The 21,208-nt window shown below is 41.0% G+C and overlaps 1 protein-coding gene across 2 annotated transcripts in view; it reads left to right on the forward strand.

Annotated features, from left to right (window-relative positions):
* The first annotated feature begins 321 nt into the window (after positions 1-321).
* Positions 322-21,208, forward strand: part of gsk3ba (glycogen synthase kinase 3 beta, genome duplicate a) — a 175,538-nt gene continuing 154,651 nt past the window's right edge. The window contains exon 1 of one of the 2 annotated variants that reach the window (XM_038801907.1): positions 322-1,010. In XM_038801907.1, the coding sequence (XP_038657835.1) occupies positions 923-1,010 (88 nt within the window). In that variant the 5' untranslated portion in view covers positions 322-922. The remainder of the gene's footprint in view (positions 1,011-21,208) is intronic. The other variant, XM_038801908.1, reaches the window with a different exon arrangement.

Below are 21,208 nucleotides of genomic sequence, written 5' to 3' on the forward strand. Positions count from 1 at the left end.
CTGTCTGCTACCCAACACACTATTCGATCACCGGAAACGCTCGTCGTCGGGGCGGATTGGATTTCCTCGGATTCCGATTGGTTAACGTCACTGGCACTTCGCGGAGCTCGTGCCTTTCCGTCACCGCTCCTTGCAACGAATGGTGCGATTTCACTGGCTGGCGAAGACAAACGAAGAGGGGGAAGGGCAAGCCGAGGCTTGTCGGCCAGTTTCCCTGTCACTGCCGGTCAACCGAACTTGATGAGCACTTTAAAGCAACGCCCCCCCCTCGTCGATTGGTCACGTACCGCTCCAGGCGACGCCGACGTCTCCGACGCGTTCTGCGAATGGTCCCGTTCTAACGTCAGACCGGACGCCCCGGCATCAAGTTAGATTGACCAGGAGGTTACAGCTGCAGTAAGAGGGAGAAAGAGATAGGCAAAAAAAATAGTACAAAGACAGCCGAGTGAATTAGGGAGGGGTTTTAACCGTTTTAATTGGGGTAAAAACACGGGGTTTCCTTCAGAAACCGTTTTAATTTTTTAGCGTCTGTGAAAAGAGACGCGAATGGGCTTTTAAGGTCTGAAAAAATAAGTCGGGAAATTAAAAAGAAAAAAAATTACCTCAGGATTGAATTGAACTGAAGGAGCCGCCATGGCAGGAACCACCACTACCACCACCATCATCATCACCACCACCACCATCCTGCATTGAGCTCAGTCAAGATCAATGTAGAGCTCGGAAATAATTTCAGATTTATTTCTGGCGATTATTATAAAAATATTTTTTTTAAAAACGCAACTAATTTGGGAGAAATTTGCGCGATGAAACCAGGTGAACAGGATTAAAATTAGGAGAGGGGAGAGAATATAAAGGAATACAAAAGTGTCTTTTTAAAAAATATATATATGTTTGAAAAATTAGATGTCGCTTTAAAGTAATCATGAGTGGTCGACCCAGGACAACGTCTTTTGCTGAGAGCTGCAAACCTGTGCAGCAGCCGTCTGCTTTTGGGAGCATGAAAGTCAGCAGTAAGTACATTTTATCCAAATCATTTTCTTTATTTAGAATCTTCCCCCACCCCGAAAACGTTATTAATCGAGCGAATAATCGATTTCATAAGCTACAGTGTTAATTAACATCCTGTGTTAATATTAAAGAATATAGACCAGACTGGAAATGATTCGCCTGATCTACTGCTTATGGCCATAAGGATTCCTTTTCACAAACCACTCAAAATCGAAAAAGACAGAAAACTTTAATCTGCTTAGACATGCATTTAAAGATTCATGTTTCTTTTAACTTAGTGATCACTTATTAACATTAATTTCACTTTAATATTTCTCATTCTCGATGAGTTAGTGAGGGATTTTTTTCAATGATGCAGATATTAGAATAACTTTATTTTATAATCAGTAGATATTGACTTAATTCTTTGTGATGCCCTATCTCCAACCTTTCTTGTATCTGCGTGTCCACCAGGTTAATTATAGAGGTGTGGTAGGGTTAGGAATTTGGCATGTTGTAATGGTGTGTCATTTGGATTTTTAACACCTATCATTTGAATTTGACATACTCAAACATGATATACTTTTTAAGCTGTAGTAATGTTTATCATTCTTGACGAATGCTGGTTCTGGCAACTAGATAAGTTATATTTTTAATGATCTAAAACTTTATTATGGGGAGTATTCTTGGTTCCAAAAGTACAGTATATTTTTAAATATGCAAGTAGATTTATGTGGTAATATACATGCAGGATCTAGCTTACTTCAATTTTCTACAATTTACAAATATTTCACTCCTTAAACAATTGGGTAAAAGTGAATGATGACTAACTGAAGTGATGAATGAATAGTAGTACTATGACATCCCTGCTGGAGATATGCAACCCCTAAACTTGTCGCCATCAATAATGAATATGAACACAGAACTTTTTGGGAGATGGAGTATGAAAGTTCCATCAAGATTCGATCTTTAAAGTTGGAAATTTAGAATTTTCCACAGTTTGTACTGTTTAGCAATATTCATCTTTTCATGAGAGGCCTGGAGTCTAACCTCCATTCATACTTCTACAAATGGAGATTACAAATCCATTTTGCATGGTTTTAATAAATTATTCTCAAATTCTTTCAAAAACTGTTAGAAATTAAAAATTCCCAAGAAACTGTGTTCCAAACTGCCAAAAACATATTGGGTAAGTTGGCATACTGTAACATTGTGAGGGTATTTAGTTGTGAAAAATTAATTTATGAATTCATATTTAATTGGTTAATTTCACGAACCTCCTTGAACTTCATTTTATTTCTTCAAATGCTTATTAGGGTGCGGGAATGTGGGATAGTGGTGGAGCGACAATACAGTTTGGTATTTTCAGCACAAAGGGCCCTGCTGAGCGTACACCTCTTCTAATTCTCAGAAGAAGGTCATTGCGTGGTTTATTAGCTAAAGTTTCCACATGGCCTTCGATTGAGAATCAGCCAAGGAGTTTGAAAGTTTGATCCATAGTCTCTACTAGTTAATTAACCTTGGCTGAGACAGTAGTTAATGTGCTACTGTTGACTTCAATGCTGCCAAGTTGGAAGGGGTAGTTGACCAGGCTTTCTGCTACTGTTTGTTTTCCTACCTTCGTTTTCCTACCTCTCTCAGTTGTAAGGGTTTGTATGTGGTTGCTGAATTAGGATAGCATTATAGACTTGGTTATCATCTTTTGCCTCCATTGAAGATCAAGTAACAAATCTGATATGAATAATTATCAGTGTCCTAAACATTTGATTGCCTTATGGCAGCCAGCAAATTATCATTTCTACCACTTGGGTGAATGTTGCAGGATCGACAAGGTGATGTGTCCTCTTTTCCTCCACTTTTTCTCCTTTTTTAACTTGGGACGCGTGCTTTGCCTTTGAAACAACTCAGCAGAAACTAGGAATTGCCAAGGTAACATTATGGCCATTAAATGCAGCTTGCATCCTATTGTGTATCAATGGAAAACCAACTGCAATACTGGACCACTTTTGATTTTTAAATGGCTGATGGTACCCTAGCAACAGAAGAGGAGAAAGTTGAAGAGTGGCAGCAGTAGCGGGGTGGAGAGAGAACAGGGAGAGTAGAAATTCTTAATACTTAAGAGAAATCCACGAGTAATTTCTAATGTTTCTAAATTCTACTTTAATTGTCCAACAATAGCAGTTAACTGGTAGTCACGTCTGCTGATTGTTAGCACCTAATACTTCATTCGCTATTTCCTGGCCTTGTAGAAATCTTTAAATACTAGTTTTACTTTGTTTGTTTTTCTTTCAGTTGTTCATTCTGTTGCATCTACTTATCACTTGTTATGAGAATTAGTAAAATTTCACATTAGTGGGACCCCTGTCGACACACTTCTGTTTGAAGCATTTGGCTTACTAATCTGTTTCGATTGATATTTAATTTTTTTAAGATGATGAATGGTAATTTATTTCCATTATGTTGAGGCAGCAATTGGACATTCCAATTGGCATCAGTGCTTCTGGTCTCGGAAACAGAAAAAAAGTAGTCAGGATTTCCACTTTTGACTTGTTGAGTGGCTCATACTAAAAGGTGCATGTTTCTAGATATTGGGTGACAAGATCAGGTGATGTCCTTCCTCTGTGGTGAACTAGTTGGCCGTTAGTCAGTGTTCGTTATTTCAAAGTCACTTGGATGATGTGGTCAAAGAGTGGTGGCATCATGGAACCTTAACCTAGCATGTGCATCTTCAAGTGAAGATCAAAAGAACAGGAAAAAACCTTACTGGTACACAAAAATTGTCTAGGCTGCATATACATTGGACTTAAACTGATATCAACAGGAAGGTACACGTTTACTAAGCTTTATCACATTCTTTTATATATGTAATGCCAGTTTAATTGGAAGGAGCAATGAAAGGAGGCCTGACTAAAATATTTTTTCATTCCATTCAAATGATGGGCTGCATATGGCTTAATGTAGATCATGTGACAACTTTTATTTTAACGTAAAATCTGTCAGAGAAGCAACGTTAAAGTGATCATTTTTTTGTGCAGTGTAGATTTCATTATATGCCCTCGGATGGAAATCATCAGGTCCTGGAATTTGCCACTCTTTAGTTCCATTCGTTTACGGGTGGCACGGTAGCACAGCGTTAGCACTGTTGCTTCACGGCACCTGGGTCCCAGCTTCGATTCCCGCTTGGGTCACTGTCTGTGCAGAGTTTGCATGTTCTCCCTGTGTCTGCATGGGTTTCCACCCGGTGCTCAGGTTTCACCCCACAAGTCCTGAAAGACGTGCTGTTAGGTGAATTAGACATTCTGAATTCTGTGTGCCCGACAGGTGCTGGAATGTGGCGGCTGGGGGCTTTTTACAGTAACTCCATTGCAGTGTTAGTGCAAGCCTACTTGTGACAATAATAAAGATTATTATTCATTTCCTAGTTACTGATTACGTTAATTAGGTTATTACGTCCCTGTCCTCTATCAGCTACTTTCTTGGGGGGGTGGGGGGGGGGGGGACTTCTGGCACATTACTCCTTTTCCAACTGTAAATAATGAGGTAAATTGTTCAACATGTCTACCATATCAATGACAATATCTCCATTTTCAGCTTTTAGTGGGCCTACATTGCTCTTGACCATCTGCTGTCCCTGTATATACTCGTAAAATCAGAATGCAGCTTGTATATGAGAGTGTGATTTGAATCCTTTGGCTTATGTTCAGTTTTTTGACATTTAGGCATGTAAAACAACTATCATGTTTCATCTTTGTATTTAAAATATCAAGATTTTTTTTGGAGAATTTTCACCAAAATTAAGTGCAATAGTTCGAGCAATAGATATGCACTAAATGCATTTAATATGAAAAGTTTGAACTTCATTTTACAAAGTTACCCTTCACTTGGCCATGTTATTACATGGCGTGGGAATAAACTCTTAACTGTTGGTTTGAACTACTGTTGCAGTACTGGAAAGAGAACTGCCATTGTATATCTATCCAGATTTAACTAACCTATAACTGCCTGCTAAAGTAGAAAATGTTCCATCCGATGACACTGACATTGTTCAATTTAATTAGCAAATTCAGTTTTAAAAAGAATTGTGTTGTAAATTAAATTTTTTTTCATCTATGTATATTCAGAATTCAGTTTTAAGCACATTATGCAGAAGGTGTAAAGTGTGTATTGGGACTATTCAAACGTGTTTCAATTGTGTTACATTTATAAGAGGTTGTTTTCGCCTTATACTCGTCATATCTAGTTTCCATCTAGCATTTCCCTGTTATTGGTAATTTATTGTACGTTTTGGCTCCATGACTACTTAACAATTTTTTAAAAAGGACAGTGAAATTCAAGCCATCTGCTTGAATGTTGGACGGTATATTTGTCCTTGGCATTAAAAAGGTCACCAAAATATTCAGTGCATTTCAGTTAGAATTTTAAAAAAGTGCTGGAAAAACTCAACAGGCCTGGCAGCATCTGTGGAGAGAGAAACAAAGCTAACGTTTCAAGTCCAACATGACTTTGACTTCAGTATTGCAGTGTGCTGATCACAATGGCAAGCTCCTCTCTTCAGTTGTACATTTATTGGATGTGGAAAGTAATTGGTAACTTCACATACGAGTACTCCCTGATTACAGTACTGGCATTTAGTAGTGAGGCTATAACCCAAAACATTGGAATTGTAAATTTTACAGAGTTGTGAGACCTAGATCTTGAAAATTTAAATTCACTTGGTTGCATCACAGAAGTATTTTGAGTTACTTATAAATGATAGGGTATGATCTTGGCTGTGACTTGACTGGCATGATGATGAGTATAAGAAAATATGAACTCTGAGCAGTGTTAGGAAATTCAGCCCCTCTGCCATTCAATACAATCATTGCTGATGTAATAACCCTTTCCCTTCTCTGTAACCCATTACTAATTAGAAATCGATTTATCTCAAATTTACTCAATGTCCTGGCATCCACGGCACTCTGGGGTAATGAATTCTTCAGATTCACAACCCTCAGAGAAGTAATTTCTCCTCATCTCTGTTTTAAATCTGCTATCCCTTATCCTAAAACCATGATCTCCCCTTTCGAGATTGCCCCATATCCACTCTACGTCTACTTTGTCAATACCGTTTATTATCTTGTATACCTCAATTAGAACTCCACTCATTCTTCCCAACTCTGGAGAGTATAAGTCAATACTGCTCAATCTATCTTCTTATGACAAACCCCTCTTCTCTGGAATCAATCTGATGAACCACCTCTGAATTGCCTCCAATGCAACTACATCCGTCAAGTAAGGGGACCAAAACTGTACTGTACTCCAGGTGCATTCTCACCAATGCCTTGTAAAGTTGCAGCAACACCTCCCTACATCTATACTCTATTCCTTTAGCCTTAAATGCTATAATTCTATTTGATTTCCTTATTACCTGCTGTACCTGCATACTAGGTTCCTGTGATTCATGCATGAGGACACTCCGATCCCTCTGTATCAAAACACTTTGAAGTTTCTCTTAATTTAGATAAGTTGCCGTTCTATTTTTCCAAGCCCAATATGGATAACTTCACACTTATCCATGTTAAACTCCATCTGCCAAATTTTGGCCCACTCACCTATCCTACTCATATCCTTTTGTAAAAAAAAATTTCCGCCATTGCAACTTACTACTCCACCTATTTTGGCGTAATCTTTGGTACCTTCTATCTCTGCATCCAACTCATTAATGTAGATTGTAAATAGTTGTGGCCGAAGGACCGATCCCTTTGTCATCCCACAAGCTACATCTTGCCAACCAGAAAATGACCCATTTTCCCAACTCTGTGCTTTCTGTCAGTTAGCCAGTCTTCAATCCAAGCTAATAAATTATCCCTAATCCCATGTGATCTTGCCTTATATTTATTAACCTTTTGTGTGGCACCTTATCAAATGCCTTCTGGAAGTCCCGATATACTACAACAAATGGATTCTAACAATTTCCCAACAACAAAGGTTAAACTAACTAGTCTATAGTTTCCTACATGTGGGGCCGCACGGTAGCATAGTGGTTAGCACCATGGCTTCACAGCGCCAGGGTCCATGGTTCGATTCCCAGATTGAGTCTGCACGTTCGCCCCCCGTGTCTGCGTGGGTTTCCTCAGGGTGCTCCGGTTTCCTCCTACAAGTCCCGAAAGACGTGTTATTAGGTAATTTGGACATTCTGAATTCTCCCTCTGTGTACCCAAACAGGTGCCGGAATGTGGCGACTAGGGGTTTTTCACAGTAAGTTCATTGCATTGTTAATGTAAGTCTGCTTACTACAATAAATATTATTATTATTATTTACCTACATGCAACTCTGGTGCTTTAATTTGAAGTGAAAATTTTAGGCCACTTAGCCCCTCAAACCTGTTCCACTATTATTGACTCCATTTGTTCCTCGGTCAATATTTGTCCCTCAGCATCACAAAACAGATTATCTAGGCATTAACACATTGCTGTTTATAGGAATTTGTTACATTCAGATTGAATGCTGTGTATCTGACAATACAAGAGTGATTACATGTCAAAAATACTTCATTGGCTGTAAAGCATTTTGAGACTGGTAGCGCTATAATCAAGTTTTTTTCCCCGTAATAACATTGACTAACAGAAATCTTGAACTGCAACCTAGCCTCAACAATTGGGAGAGAGTTCCAGATTTGCAGTACCCCTTTGTACTTTGAACAAATGGTTCCTGACATCACTCTGAATGGCTTACCTCAAATTAAGCTCCATTGTTCTGGATTTCGATACCAGAAGACGTAGGATAGATAGTTTTTCCTCTATGAACTCTTTTAATCATATACGCCTCAATTATATCATTCCTGAATCTTCTGTTCTCAAGGGAAATACTACCCTAGTCTATGGACCCTGGGTCATTCTTGTGACCATTTGTAATAGTAATTCTTGCAGTTGGGTTGGTGTAAACTGAATATAGTAAAAGGGTGGATGGGGCTGAAAGATAAAATACTTCAACAATAATTAAATTTGTTATCTTGTGGTGATGGTATTTGGACAGTAATTGATTTGAATAGCGAAAAACAAATAGCGTTGAGCAACCCTACTACCTTTTGGGTACCCAGTAGCATTCTACTCCGTTCTTGCAAAATGATAAATCGAATTTTTGAGTTCATTAAAATTTTCCTTTGCTTATAACGTAAAATTTAAATATCAAGAATTATTATTAGTTGAAATATTACAAACAAATGAAACAAGGTTTCAATAAAAGTCAAGAAGTTGAATTCTGTAGAACCCCTGGGGGGGGGGGGGGGGGGGGGGGGGGTGGGTGGTTTACTCGTGCTGTTGGGGATGGTGAGGAGGGTTTAAATTAATGTGGCGGGAGGGGGTAGGAACCGATGCAGAAAGTCGGAGGGAAGTAAAACGGGGACAGAAACAAAAGACAGTAAGGGGGAAGTGTAAGGCAGAGAAGCCATAGTCAAAAATCAAAAAGGGCCACAGTAAAGGCACAGTGACTGAGGAGAGTTCTGTGAATAGGCCCAGTAATACGAAAAGGAATAAAACGTGAAGTAAAAACATAAATGGAAAGCAAAGTTGCAGGTTATTACATGAAGATGTGGGTTCAACGATAAGGAAAATTAGGGGAAAAGTTAAAAGGACAATTAACGTGGGAAAGGTTACTGATAGAGGTGTTAAGATTCAAAACGGCGGTATAAAAGTAAACATAATGGTACTTTACCTGAATGCTCGTAGTATTCGGAATAAGGTAAATGAGTTGGTGGCGTAAATCATCGTGAATGACAATGATTAGTGGCCATTACTGAAACATGGTTAAAGGATGGTCACGACTGGGAGTTAAATATCCAAGGGTATGAAACTATTTGGAAGGACAAAGTGGATGGTAAGGGAGGTGGTGTAGCTCTGTTATTTAAGGATGACATCTGGGCAGTAGTGAGGATGACATCGGTGCTATGGAGGATAAGGTTGAATCCATTTGGGTCGAAATCAGGAATAGTAAGGCGAAAAAGTTACTGATAGGATTGGTCTATAGGCCACCAAATAGTAACATTACGGTGGGGCGAGCAATAAACAAAGAAATAACTGATGCATGTAGAAATGGTACAGCAATTACCATGGGGGATTTTAATCTACATGTTGATTGGTTTAACCAGGTCTGTAAAGGCAGCCTTGAGGAGGAGTTTATAGAATGTATCCGCGGTAGTTTCTTCGGAACAGTATGTAGTGGAACCTTCGAGGGAACATGCGATCCTAGATCTGCCCCTGTGTAATGAGACCGGGTTGATTAATGATCTCATAGTTAGGGATCCTCTCGGAAGGAGCGATCACAATATGGTGGAATTTAAAATACAAATGGAGGGTGAGAAGGTAAAATCAAACACTAGTAAATTGTGCTTAAACAAAGAAGATTACAATGGTAGACTGGGAGCGAAGACTTTATGATTAAACAGTTGAGGAACAATGGAGAACCTTCAAAGCGATTTTTCAGTGCTCAGCAAACGTTTATACCAACAAAAAGGAAGGACCGTAGAAAGATTGAAAATTGACCGTGGATATCTAAGGGAATAAGGGAGAGTACCAAATTGAAGGAAAAAGCATACAAAGTGGCAAAGGTTAGTGGGAGACTAGAGGATTGGGAAATCTTTAGGGGGAAGAATCTTTAGCAACAGAAAGCTACTAAAAAAGCTATGAAGAGTAAGATAGATTGAGAGTAAATTTACTCAATACAAAAACAGATAGTAACGGTTTCTACAAATATACAAAACAAAGAGTGGCTAAGGTAAATATTGGTCCTTTAGAGGACATGAGGAAATGGCTGAGGAACTGAACAAGTTTTTTGGGTCGGTCTTCACTGTGGAAAACACAAATAACATGCCAGTGACTGATGGAAACGAGGCTATGAAAGATGAGGAACTTGAGACGATTGTTTTCACTAAGGCGATAGTGATGTGCAAGCTAATGGGGCTAAAGGTAGACTGGTCTCCTGGCCCTGATGGAAAGCATCCCAGGGGACCAAAAGAGATGGCTAGGGAAATTGCAAATGCACTAGTGATAATATACCAAAATTCACTAGACTCTGGTGGTCTCGGTGGACTGGAAATTAGCAAAGGTGACACCATTGTTTAAAAAAGGATTTAGGCAGAAAGAGGGTAATTATAGGCCAGTTAGCTTAACTTCAGTCGTCGGGAAGATGCTGGAATCTATCATCAAGGAAGAAATAGCGAGGCATCTGGATGGAAATTGTCCCATTGGACAGACGCAGCATGGGTTCATAAAGGGCAGGCCATGCCTAACTAATTTAGTGGAATTTTTTGAGGCCATTACCAGTGGATATGGTATAACTAGATTTCCAGAAAGCTTTTGACAAGGTGCCACACAAAAGGTTGCTGCATAAGATAAGGATACATGGTTTAAGGGTAAAGTAGTAGCATGGATAGAGGATTTGTTAATTAATAGAAAGCAAAGAATGGGGATTAATGGGTGTTTCTCTGGTCGGCAATCAGTAGCTAGTGGTGTCGCTTGGGGATCAGTGTTGGGCCCACAATTGTTCACAATTTACATAGATGATTTGGAGTTGGGGACCAAGTGCAATGTTTCCAAATTTGCAGACGACATTAAGATGAATAGTAAAGCAAAAAGTGCAGAGGATACTGGAAGTCTGCAGGGGGATTTGGATAGGTTAAGTGAATGGGCTAGGGTCTGGTAGATGGAATGCAATGTTGACAAATGTGAGGTTATCCATTTTGGTAGGAATAACAGGAAAAGGGATTATTATTTAAATGATAAAATATTGAAACATGTTGCTGTGCAGTGGGACCCGGGTGTCCTAGTGAATGAGTCACAAAAAGTTGGTTTACAGGTTCAACAGATGATTTAGAAGGATAATGGAGTTTTGTCCTTCATTGCTAGAGTGAAGACTATGGAGGTTATGCTGCAACTGTATAAGGTGTTAGTGAGGCCACACCTGGAGTATTGTGTTCAGTTTTGGTCTCCTTACCTGAGAAAAGACGCACTGGCGCTGGAGGGTATGCAGTGGAGATTGACTAGGTTAATCCCAGAGTTGACGGTGTTGGATTACGAGGAGAGGTTGAGTAGACTGGGACTGTACTCGTTGGAATTTAGAAGGATGCGGGGGGGGAGGGTCTTATAGAAACATATAAAATTATGAAGGGAATATATAGGATAGATGCGGGGAGATTGTTTCCACTGGCGGGTGAAAGTAGAACTAGGGGGATAGCCTCAAAATAAGGGGAAGTAGATTTAGGACTGAGTTTTTAGGAGGAACGGCTTCACCAAAGGGTTGTGAATCTATGCAATTCCCTGTCCAGTGAAGCAGTTGAGGCTCCTTCATTAAATGTTTTCAAGATAAAGATAATGAAATAAAAATCGCTTGTTATCACAAGTAGGAGATGAAGTTACTGTGAAAAGCCCCTAGTCGCCACATTCCGGCGCCTGTTCGGGGAGGCTGGTAAGGGAATTGAACCATGCTGCTGGCCTGCCCTGGTCTGTTTTAAAATCCAGCTCTTTAGCCCCGTGCTAAACCAGCCCCAGATGGGTAGATTTTTGAAGAATAAAGGATAACGGATTATGGTGTTCGGATGGGAAAGTGGAGCTGAGTCCACAAAAGATCAGCCATGATCTCATTGAATGGCGGAGCAGGCTCGAAGGGCCAGATGGCCTACTCCTATTCCTAGTTCTTGTGTCCTTATGAATTTAATGCTCTAGTAATTGAACAATATTTCTCACATTTTTACATTATGTGAGAATTCTGCCCATTATGGCCAGCCGTTGCTGCAAAAAAATAGACTGCACTCTTTAGTTAAATCTGTATGAAGATATCCAGGAGTGATTGCAAGATGGTTGTCCAGAAACTTTGTAAGCACACAAAATTGGAGTGGGTAGGTGCATGCAGGAAAATACATTGATGGGATATGGGAACTATTTGGATAAATATGATTAGAACCATTGTGACGGAATCCGTGATTTCAAAGCTCTTGGGTTTTTTGAGACAGAACCAAATTGAAATGGGAAACTGAAAGGAAACAAACTTCCAGTTTTTAAAGAAACTGAAACTGAGTTTGGAAACCAAACCTCTGGGCAGGATGAAGAAGATGGAGGCTAGATTTGGAAGCTTAGAGTAGGCAAATATATTATGGCTGTTTCTGTTACTTGAAGATACCATTGAAGGATCTATACCACCCAGACAATCATAAGCAGAGTCGAGGAGGTTCTGCAGATGTTTGCCATATTTGATGTAGACTTTGACCATGAAACTTGCATTAGCTGTGTGCTGCTCTCGACTGGGGATCAGACTAAATCCTAGAATAAGTGGAGCTGAAATTCTTTGTAAGAAAGGCAAAGCTTTGAAGGATATGTATGCTGAGTGGACTACTGAGCCAATTTGTAAGATCTGTCTTGGTGGCATTTGCCATTTAATGTGTAATTTATAGTTTTTAATTGACCACAATTTGCCTGTTCACATTTAACTTGTGTTGATCCTGGTGGGTACCTAAGATGGTGTTTACTTTGTTTGATACTTGTATGGTTAAAATTCTATTCCTTTAAACCATGGAATCTTGTGACTTCATTCTTTCAGTAATAACTGAGATTTTGGGTTCTTTTTTAAAGTTACTTGTCTAGAGAGTGAGATAGCACTACAGTATTCACTCGTGCAGTGGGTAAAACACCATTATGGACTGCATGTGTAAAGTGTTCTATTTCTATCTTGTAGCTTTTTGCATGTTCATATGTTCGTAGGTATCGAACAGTGCAAATAGTTTCCCATCTGATCCTATGATTTTTTTGATGATGTGGTATTCCTTTGACTACTGTGCTGTAGTCACCTGTTGTCTTTAAACTTTAAAGTGTGAGGTCATCCATTTTGAATCTCAGATGGATTGAAGTATTTTCTAAATAGCGCAGAATGAATAGATGTAGGGGCCCATGTCAAGAAATTGCTGAAGCTAAAGAGCAGGTACAAAAAGTAATTAACAATGGTGTGTTAGCCTTTATTTCAAGGTGACTGAAATACAATGTGATGGAAGCAATTGTATAAAGCTCTGATTAGACTGCATCTGGAGTTCAGTGCTAAGTTCAATTATGGCCACAGCACCTCAAAACATATATTGGCTTTAGAGGAGGTGCAGCAAAGACTAAGTTTGTATTCATCCTCTTTGGAGATTAAGGGACAAACAATCTAAGGTATTTCAAGTGATTTAAAGAAGTATAAATAAATAAACTGTTTCTCTGCTGGAGTCCAGAACAAAATTATTGCTAGACCACCTGGGGATCAAGTCAGAAAGGAACTTCTTCACCCATAATGTAGTGGAACTCAAACTCTCTCCCCAAAACATTGTTGTGGTTAGGCTAATTGAAAATTTCAGAATTGAGATTTATAGAATTTTATTAGGAAGGAGTAATAAGGGATATGTAACCAAGGTGGGTGGATATGAAATACAGATGAATGAGTATGTAATTGGATGGTGGAACATGCTTGAGGGACTGATTGGCTTACTGCTGTTCTTGTGTTTCTAAAATCTGCTGATTGTTTCTGAGAAGATCATTGCAGTACCAAACATAACATTTTATGTGAAACTGTAAAGTTTCTTATTGTGAAAGAGTATCCACAATGTAATGTTTATTCCCCTTTCTGATTGATTCAAGTAATATGTTGCCTTGATTTTGCATTCTGTTTCCTTTGGATCTTTTACCATTAACTGCCTCATCAACATCAAAGAATATTGATGTATTGTTGTAATATTTGATACTCACTGACCAATTTTCTGTGGCCCTGCTCATTGTATCTCTTAGCACCATTATTGTTGTTACTGAAAGGAGGTACCCCTATTCCTAGTTTTGAGTTCCTGCCAAAATACAAATCCGAGACCGACAACTAATTCAACTAGAGAAATAGAGGAAAGTTTAAATAGTTATTTTAAACACCGTTCAGAACAACAAGTTTCTTTGAAGTTGCCATCAAACTTTGCAGACATGCATCAACCCATTAACCATCAACTTGTGTTTATGTAGCCTCAAATCTCTGCAAAAATATGGTGAAGGGTACTGTGGGAAAAATAATTACACGCGAGATGGGTTACATATTAAGACTTGGTTAAAGAGGTGGCTAAGAAGGGACTTACAGAAACAAGAAGGGGCAGAAGTATTTGTGCAGAGCATTTCAAACTATAGGAACAAGGCGAAAGATAACATGACAGCCAATGGTAGGGCAGTTTGTACGGTTTCCTCCCCTGTTTCTCAATGAACGGATGGTCAACATAAAATGATTTCTCACAGTAACTTCTAATTGGGGATCTGGCCAATGCATATTAAATGTAATCCCCCCCCCCCCCCCCCCCCCCCCCCCGAATGATACCAGAAAAGTGCTGAGGTTGCATAGTGGCTGTGTAACTCCTCTGTTTTTCATCCTGACTTATTCCAACCCTTAAGAAAATCACAGTGCTCCACAGATTCTTGCTCCAGGAATAGGAATCTTGGCCCATTATCTCCAGTAAGCCCAAAAAGAGGGCCAAATTCTTTGGAACTTGGCTATGCTTTACTCCAAGACTGTTTGGCATCTGCTTTGATTCACAGCTTTCCTAACCATGGTGTCCAGACAGTAAAACATGAAACCTTTTATTTTGTTAATCATTGTGATAAAGTGGCTGCTGGTGCTTGATTTTCATGGAAGTAGTCTCTTAAATGTCCAAAAGAGATCCATTTTAGACTAACTCCATAGATAACGGAGCTCTGATTCAATCAAAAGCAATCAATTTCTTCAACAGAGAAAGACTTGACACCCTTAATGATGTATAAAAGATTAGATTCGAGTTGATTTGGAATCACTTTTTATAAAAAAAATATTTTTATTCTCCTTTTTCACATTTTCTTGGAATTATGGATTATTTTTGATTATGGGTTTAGAACCAAAGGAATCCAAATGGCATAAATGTACCGTCAGCACCTGGCAATAAACATCAACATTAAGTTGAGGAAATGTGGAGCAATAGTTCTAAAATATTTACAGATATAAATAGTTCTAAAATATTTACAGATCAGACCAGGCTTACACTATGTACAGTTTGGCTGCCACGCTTCAAAAGAAACATGGATGTATTGGGTGCATAGTACAACAAGATGTGTCACGGGGATGATTTATGACGATGGCAAATAATTTATTTGTTCAAATACATTTGGAAACAAACCTTTTCAGTCGTGCTGCTCAGGCAACAAATTCCACAGCCGAAATAGGTGTAGAAATTAGTTAGATGTTGTAATGTGCCAAATTATTTGCCCGAGTTGTGACGAAAATTTGACAAACCCAAATTTGGAAGGATGGTACTGGAGCAGCATATAAAATACTAAAAGATGTGGGTAGAGTGAACTAATATTTAAAGTGAATCTGGAACCAATTTTGAAAATGATGCCTCACATTTTTGGATTAGCTTACTAATCAACATAATAGAGTCAAAGACTTGTGGCAGTCAAAATGCTGGCGATTGAATAGGCTGGGTGATTTTGAATACTCGAAGGGCAAGTTTCAGTATGTGCTCAGTGGGTTTTTCTGTTGCTTTTGATGTATATGTTGAATTTTGTATGATTAGGAGGACCACTTCCACTTGTACATGGGTCAAGTCTGCAATTTAAGCATTTAGTTCAATGTTTCCAATCCCACCAAGATCGGCCATTCTTGAATATCTACAGTTTACAAAAGGCAATGGAGGAGGCTTTGGAGAAGATGGACTAGCGTTTAGAGGCACAAGGTGCAGCACTACAGAAGGTGGAGGTGGCGCTCTCAGATAATAGTGATCAGATTGCCTTCCTGGAGACAGAGATGATGTTGCTGGCTGAAGAACGTAAAGTGTTGAAGGCCAAGGTTAACGATCTGGAGAACCACTCCAGACGGCAAAACTAAGAATCGTGGGGCTACCAGAGGTAGAGAACTCAAACTCTATGAACTACATGTCTAAGATGTTTGGAAAGTTGGTGGCAGAGGGGCTTTGCCGTCCCCTCCTGAACTGGACCGAGCCAATCGTTCGCTGACGCAGGAACCTAGATCTGGGAAGCCACCACGGCCATCATAGTAAGGTTTCATAGATACCTGGACTAGGAATGGGTCCTGAGGTGAGCAAAAGATCATTGAGACTGTAGATGAGAAGGCCATGTCATCAGAATATACCAGGACGTTGGGGCAGAGCTGATGCAAAGGTGTGCGCTGTACAAGAGCAATAAGATTTGGTGTTGTGTACCCGGCTCGTCGTCTGGTGACCTTCAAGGAAAGAGGTTATTACTTTGCACTGGAGGATGCAAATGAGCTCATCAAGAAACATGGACTGGGGGTGAACCAAAGTGCTCAAGGACTAAGACTAAAAGTTAGATGCTTGTTCATCTGTATGTATTTACTGTGGGATTTTTGAACTGTGTGGGAGTTATGGGGCTTTGGTGGGTGTTTTTTTTCTGGGTGATTTGGGGGTTTTGTATACTGTACTGACAGTTATTTGGGGAAGGGGGTTGGATGTTTATTTTCCTCTATGTTCTGTATTAAAGCTTGGTATGGATGGGGGGCTGATGGCTGGTATATTGTTTAGTTGTCTTTGATTTCTTATCCTTAATGGGGGTTACCCTGCAAGCAGTGAAGAAGGGAGCATATCTGCAGCTTGATACTGTTTTTAAGGTAACAAACAGATTTTTTTGTTTCTGTTTTGTTTGGGATTGGGTATAGAGGAGGGGGGGGGGGGGCTTTCTTTTGGTTGTTTATTTAGTTTGCAGGCTGGGGGGGGGGGGCAGAGAATGTTGACAACTGATGGTTTCTTAGTTTTTGTGCTTGCTTAACAGGGGGCTTGGTGGCCATCTTGGGTGGGCCCAGAGTTGCCACAGGTTGAGTCCTAAGTCTCTGAATACATCAGGGGTAGCAAAGGAGTTGGTGTTCACGGAATAGATGGGAGCGGGCAAACCCGTGGAGATTTAGGTTTCTGAGGGATAAGAAGTTTGCTTTTTTTTCATCACGTCCATCGGGCCTACTCCTGGATTAATTTCTTTGTGGTGGATAGGTCTCTTTTCTCCCTGGGCTGAGGGATACTTGGTGATCCTTATCTCTGATCATGTTCGGCATTTTGTGATCTGATGTTCGAGCCGGGCTGCTCTCAGCGACTCCCGTGGAGATTGGACATTGCATTACTCTGGAATAGGAGATTTTGTGAGCGTATATCCTCGGCCATTGGGGAGTATGGGGAGTTTAACAGAAATGAGGTGGTCTTACCTTCCCTGCTCTGGGAAAGGTGGTCATTGTGGGGAGATAATCTCGTAAAAGGCACATAGGGATAAATCTGGAAGGATGGAAAGGCAGAGGCTGATGGATTTAGTTCTTGAGGTGGACCGGCAGTACGCGATTGCCCTGACACCGGAGTTATTGACGAGCAGAAAGAAATTGCTGACAGAATTTGAGTTGTCAACGGGCAAGGCGGTGAGCCAGCTGTAACACTCGAGGGGGATCTTTGGATAAGTATGGGAAGAAGGCCAGCCGTCTGTTAGCACACCAGTTGAGATTACAGGCTGCCTCCCGGGTGATAGTGCAGATCATGGACTCAAGTGGCAGGTTGGTTTCCACCCTAGACAGTTAATGAGTTATTCGAGGCCTTCTACTGAGGGCTATAAATGTCAGAGCCACCAGAGGAGCAATCATCAATAATGCAATTTTTGGGTGGGTTGACCTGACTGGTTGTGGAGCAGGCGAGAAGGCAGCAGTTGGAGGCGTTGATATGGACGGAGGAGGTTATGAACTGGATTAGGTTAATGCAGGCTGGCAAAGCACCGGGACTGGATGGATTCCCTATTGAATTTTACAGTTTGCAGGTCAGCTGGTCCCACTTCTGCTGGATATGCTTAATGATTCCGTGTCCTGGGGTGTTGCTGGCCAATTGTCGCAGGCATCAATTTCCTTGATCCTGAAGAAGGGCAAGGATCCCATGAAATGTGAGTTGTAGCAACGTTAAACGCTGACACAAGTGTTGGCAACACGTTTGGAACCTTGCCTTTCTGGGATGATATCGGAGGAGCAAACTGGGTTTGTTCAGGGCATGCAGCTGTCAACCAACGTTAGGGGATTGTTAAACGTTTTGTTGTCACCCTCCTTGGGGGCCTGAGCCAGAGGTGATCATTTCAATGGACGCTGAGAAAGTGTTTGATAGGGTTGAGTGGGGTGCCTCTCTGAAATCCTTGGAAGGTTTGGCTTTGGGCCAAAAATTATATCATGGATTAGGTTTTTGTACAGGGCACCCACCACGAGCGAACTAATGCCCTGAGCTTGGGTTATTTTCATCTAAATAGGAATACAAGGCGGAAATGTCCATTGTCCCCGCTTTTGTTTGCCTGAGCAATTGATCTGCTAGCCATTGCTTTGAGGGAGTTCACCAGATGGAGGGGTATAGAGCATGAGGGAGAGAGCATGGAGTGTCACTATCATGAACCCTCTCTCCACTATGGAGGAGATAATGAAATAGCTCAGGAGTTTTGGCTCCTTTTCTGGGTACAAATCCTTTTCTGGCTACAAACTAAATCTGAGTAAAAGTGAATATTTTCCGGTGAATCCCCTGGGGAAAGGAAATTGATCTGGGAAGATTGCCGTTTTGTCCGGCCAGGACTAGCTTCCGTTATCTGGGAATCTGGGTAGCCCATGATTGGGCCTCACTCCCTCCATAAATGTAACTTTGCTAGTCTGGTGGATGGGGTGAAGGCCAACTTGAAAAGGTGGGGCACCTCCCTCTGTCATTAGCGGGAAGGGTACAGATGGTGAAGATGAATATTCTCCCACGGTTTTTGTTTTTGTTCCATTGTCTCCCAGTCTGTCTTCCCAAGTCTTTAAATTGGTATCCACTTGTTTGGGCTGATAAGATCCCTGGGGTACATAGGACATTTCTGCAAAGGGATAGCCATGTTAAGGATTTGGAATCAGTTTAGACAGTATTTTAAACTGAACTCCATGTCATTGTTGGCTCCAATTTATAGGAACCATCGATTTGTGCCTCTTGAAGCTAGGAACGTTTTCAGGTGGATGACTTTCTAAGTAAGAAGCTTCCTTCATCTCCCTTGGTACTGTCGCCGTCACTTTTGGACAAGGCCCTGTCCATGGCCAAGTTGGGGGAGGGTACGATTTTGGATATTTATGGGCAGATGTTGTTGATGGAGCAGGCTTTGTTGGAAAAAGTAAAGAAGAAATGGGAGGGAGAGCTGGGTTTAGCTTTTGGGAGGGGGGGGGGGGAGAAGAGGGTGGGTGGAATGAGGCCTTTCACAGGGTCGACTTCACCTACTCATGTGCTAGATTTAAGCCTGATCCAATTTAAGGTGGTCCACAGGGCGCACTTGACCAGGATGCGCAAGAGTGGGTTCTTGGGGGTGGAGGATAGGTTTGAGCAGTGCTCTAGGGAGTCGGCAAATCACGCATACATGTTTTGGTCTTGCTCCAAGCTTGTTAGTTTCTGCGTCTCCTTTTTTGACACTGTCGGTGATTTTGGGTGTTCAGCGCGAGGCATGCCCGTCGGTGACCACTGAGTTGCTCACTCGCCAGCACTTCAGATGCGGACAAAGGTAGGTGTTTTAGCCTTTGCCTTGCTAATAGCCCAGAGGCACCTTCTGCTTGGGTGGAGGTAACAGGTGTGCCTAGGCCTGGCTCAGGGACCTTCTGGAAATTTTGTACCTTGAGGTCAAGTATACCATGAGCAGGTTGGTGGAAGGGTTCTATGTGAGATTGTAGCCTTTTATCTCCTTTTTCAGGGACTGGTTACCATCAGCTGCTGGGGAGTGGTAGGGGTGTTGTCTTTATTGAGGGGAGGGGGTGGACTGAAGATGAGTTGGAGGTAGTTTGTATTGTGTTGGAGTTTGCAGCATTGTTATTTTATTTAAAATATATATATTTTTATTCAAAAATGATTTTTATTAGGTGGTTGGTTTCTGTCAGACGTTTGTCCAAGAAATCAATCTGTATTTAAATTGGAGGTTGGTACTGCACCACAGGAAATATTGATCTTGAAAGTAGTGTACTGAGGTTTTAAGTTTTCAAAAAGAATAGATAACGTAGATGGAAACATGGGGGCATCTAGGACTACGTGACCTTAAAATCAGAACCAGGCCATTCATACAAGAGATGTTATAAGTGCAGCATTTTGCAAATTCTATCTTTTCAGATAGTATCCCAATTACCTTTTGAATACCTCAATCAGATCTGTCTCCACCACCTTTTATGAGAAGTTCATTCCAGCCTCCAGCCACCCTCTGGGTGACGCTTTTTCCCTCTCGTCACTTTTACCCTTTTTGTCAATTATTTTGAATCTCTGCCTCTAGAATCATAGAATCCCTACAGTGCAGAAGGGGACCATTCAGCCCATCAAGTCTGCACCGGTCCTTGGAAAGAGCACCCTAATTAAGCTCACACCTCCAGCCTATCCCAGTAACCCCACCTAACATTTTGGAACACTAAGTGGCAATTTAGCATAGCCAATCCACCTAACCTGCACATCTTTGGACTATGGGAGGAAACCGGAGCACCCAGAGGAAACCCATGCAGACACGGGGGAATGTGCAGACGCCACACAGACAGTCACCCGAGCCAGAATTGAAATGAAATGAAAATCGCTTATTGTCACGAGTAGGCTTCAATGAAGTTAGTGTGAAAAGCCCGTAGTCGCCACATTCCGGCGCCTGTCCGGGGAGGCTGGTACGGGAATCGAACCGTGCTGCTGGCCTGCTTGGTCTGCTTTAAAAGCCAGCGATTTAGCTGAGTGAGCTAAACCAGCCCGGGTCCCTAGAGCTGTGAGGCAACAGTGCTAACCACTGTATCACTATGCCACCCACTAGTTCTTGATGCTCTCGAGTGGAAACAGTTACTCACTATTTACTCTGTCCATACCCCTCAGGACCTTGAATGCCTCCATCAAGTCTTCTCTCCGCTTTTTCTCCCAAGTAAAACAGACCAATCTCCAATCTATCCTCATAGCTCCAATTCTTTATCCCTGGAATCATTCTTGTGAATCTCCTCTATACTCTTTCCAGTGCTTTCCTCACATATGGTGCCCAGAACAGGACCCAAATGTGAGGCCTAGCTAGTGTCTTATACAAGTACTCTTGTACTCAATTATTCTATTAATAATGCCATAGATATTGTATTCTTTATTAATTTCTCTTTACCCTGCCATCCTCATTGACCTGTGTACATATACAGAGAGGATCCTCTGTTACTGAACCTCCTTTAGAGTTTCTC

This window comes from Scyliorhinus canicula, chromosome 7 (genome assembly GCF_902713615.1).
Source record: "Scyliorhinus canicula chromosome 7, sScyCan1.1, whole genome shotgun sequence".
Taxonomy (NCBI): Eukaryota; Metazoa; Chordata; class Chondrichthyes; order Carcharhiniformes; family Scyliorhinidae; genus Scyliorhinus; species Scyliorhinus canicula.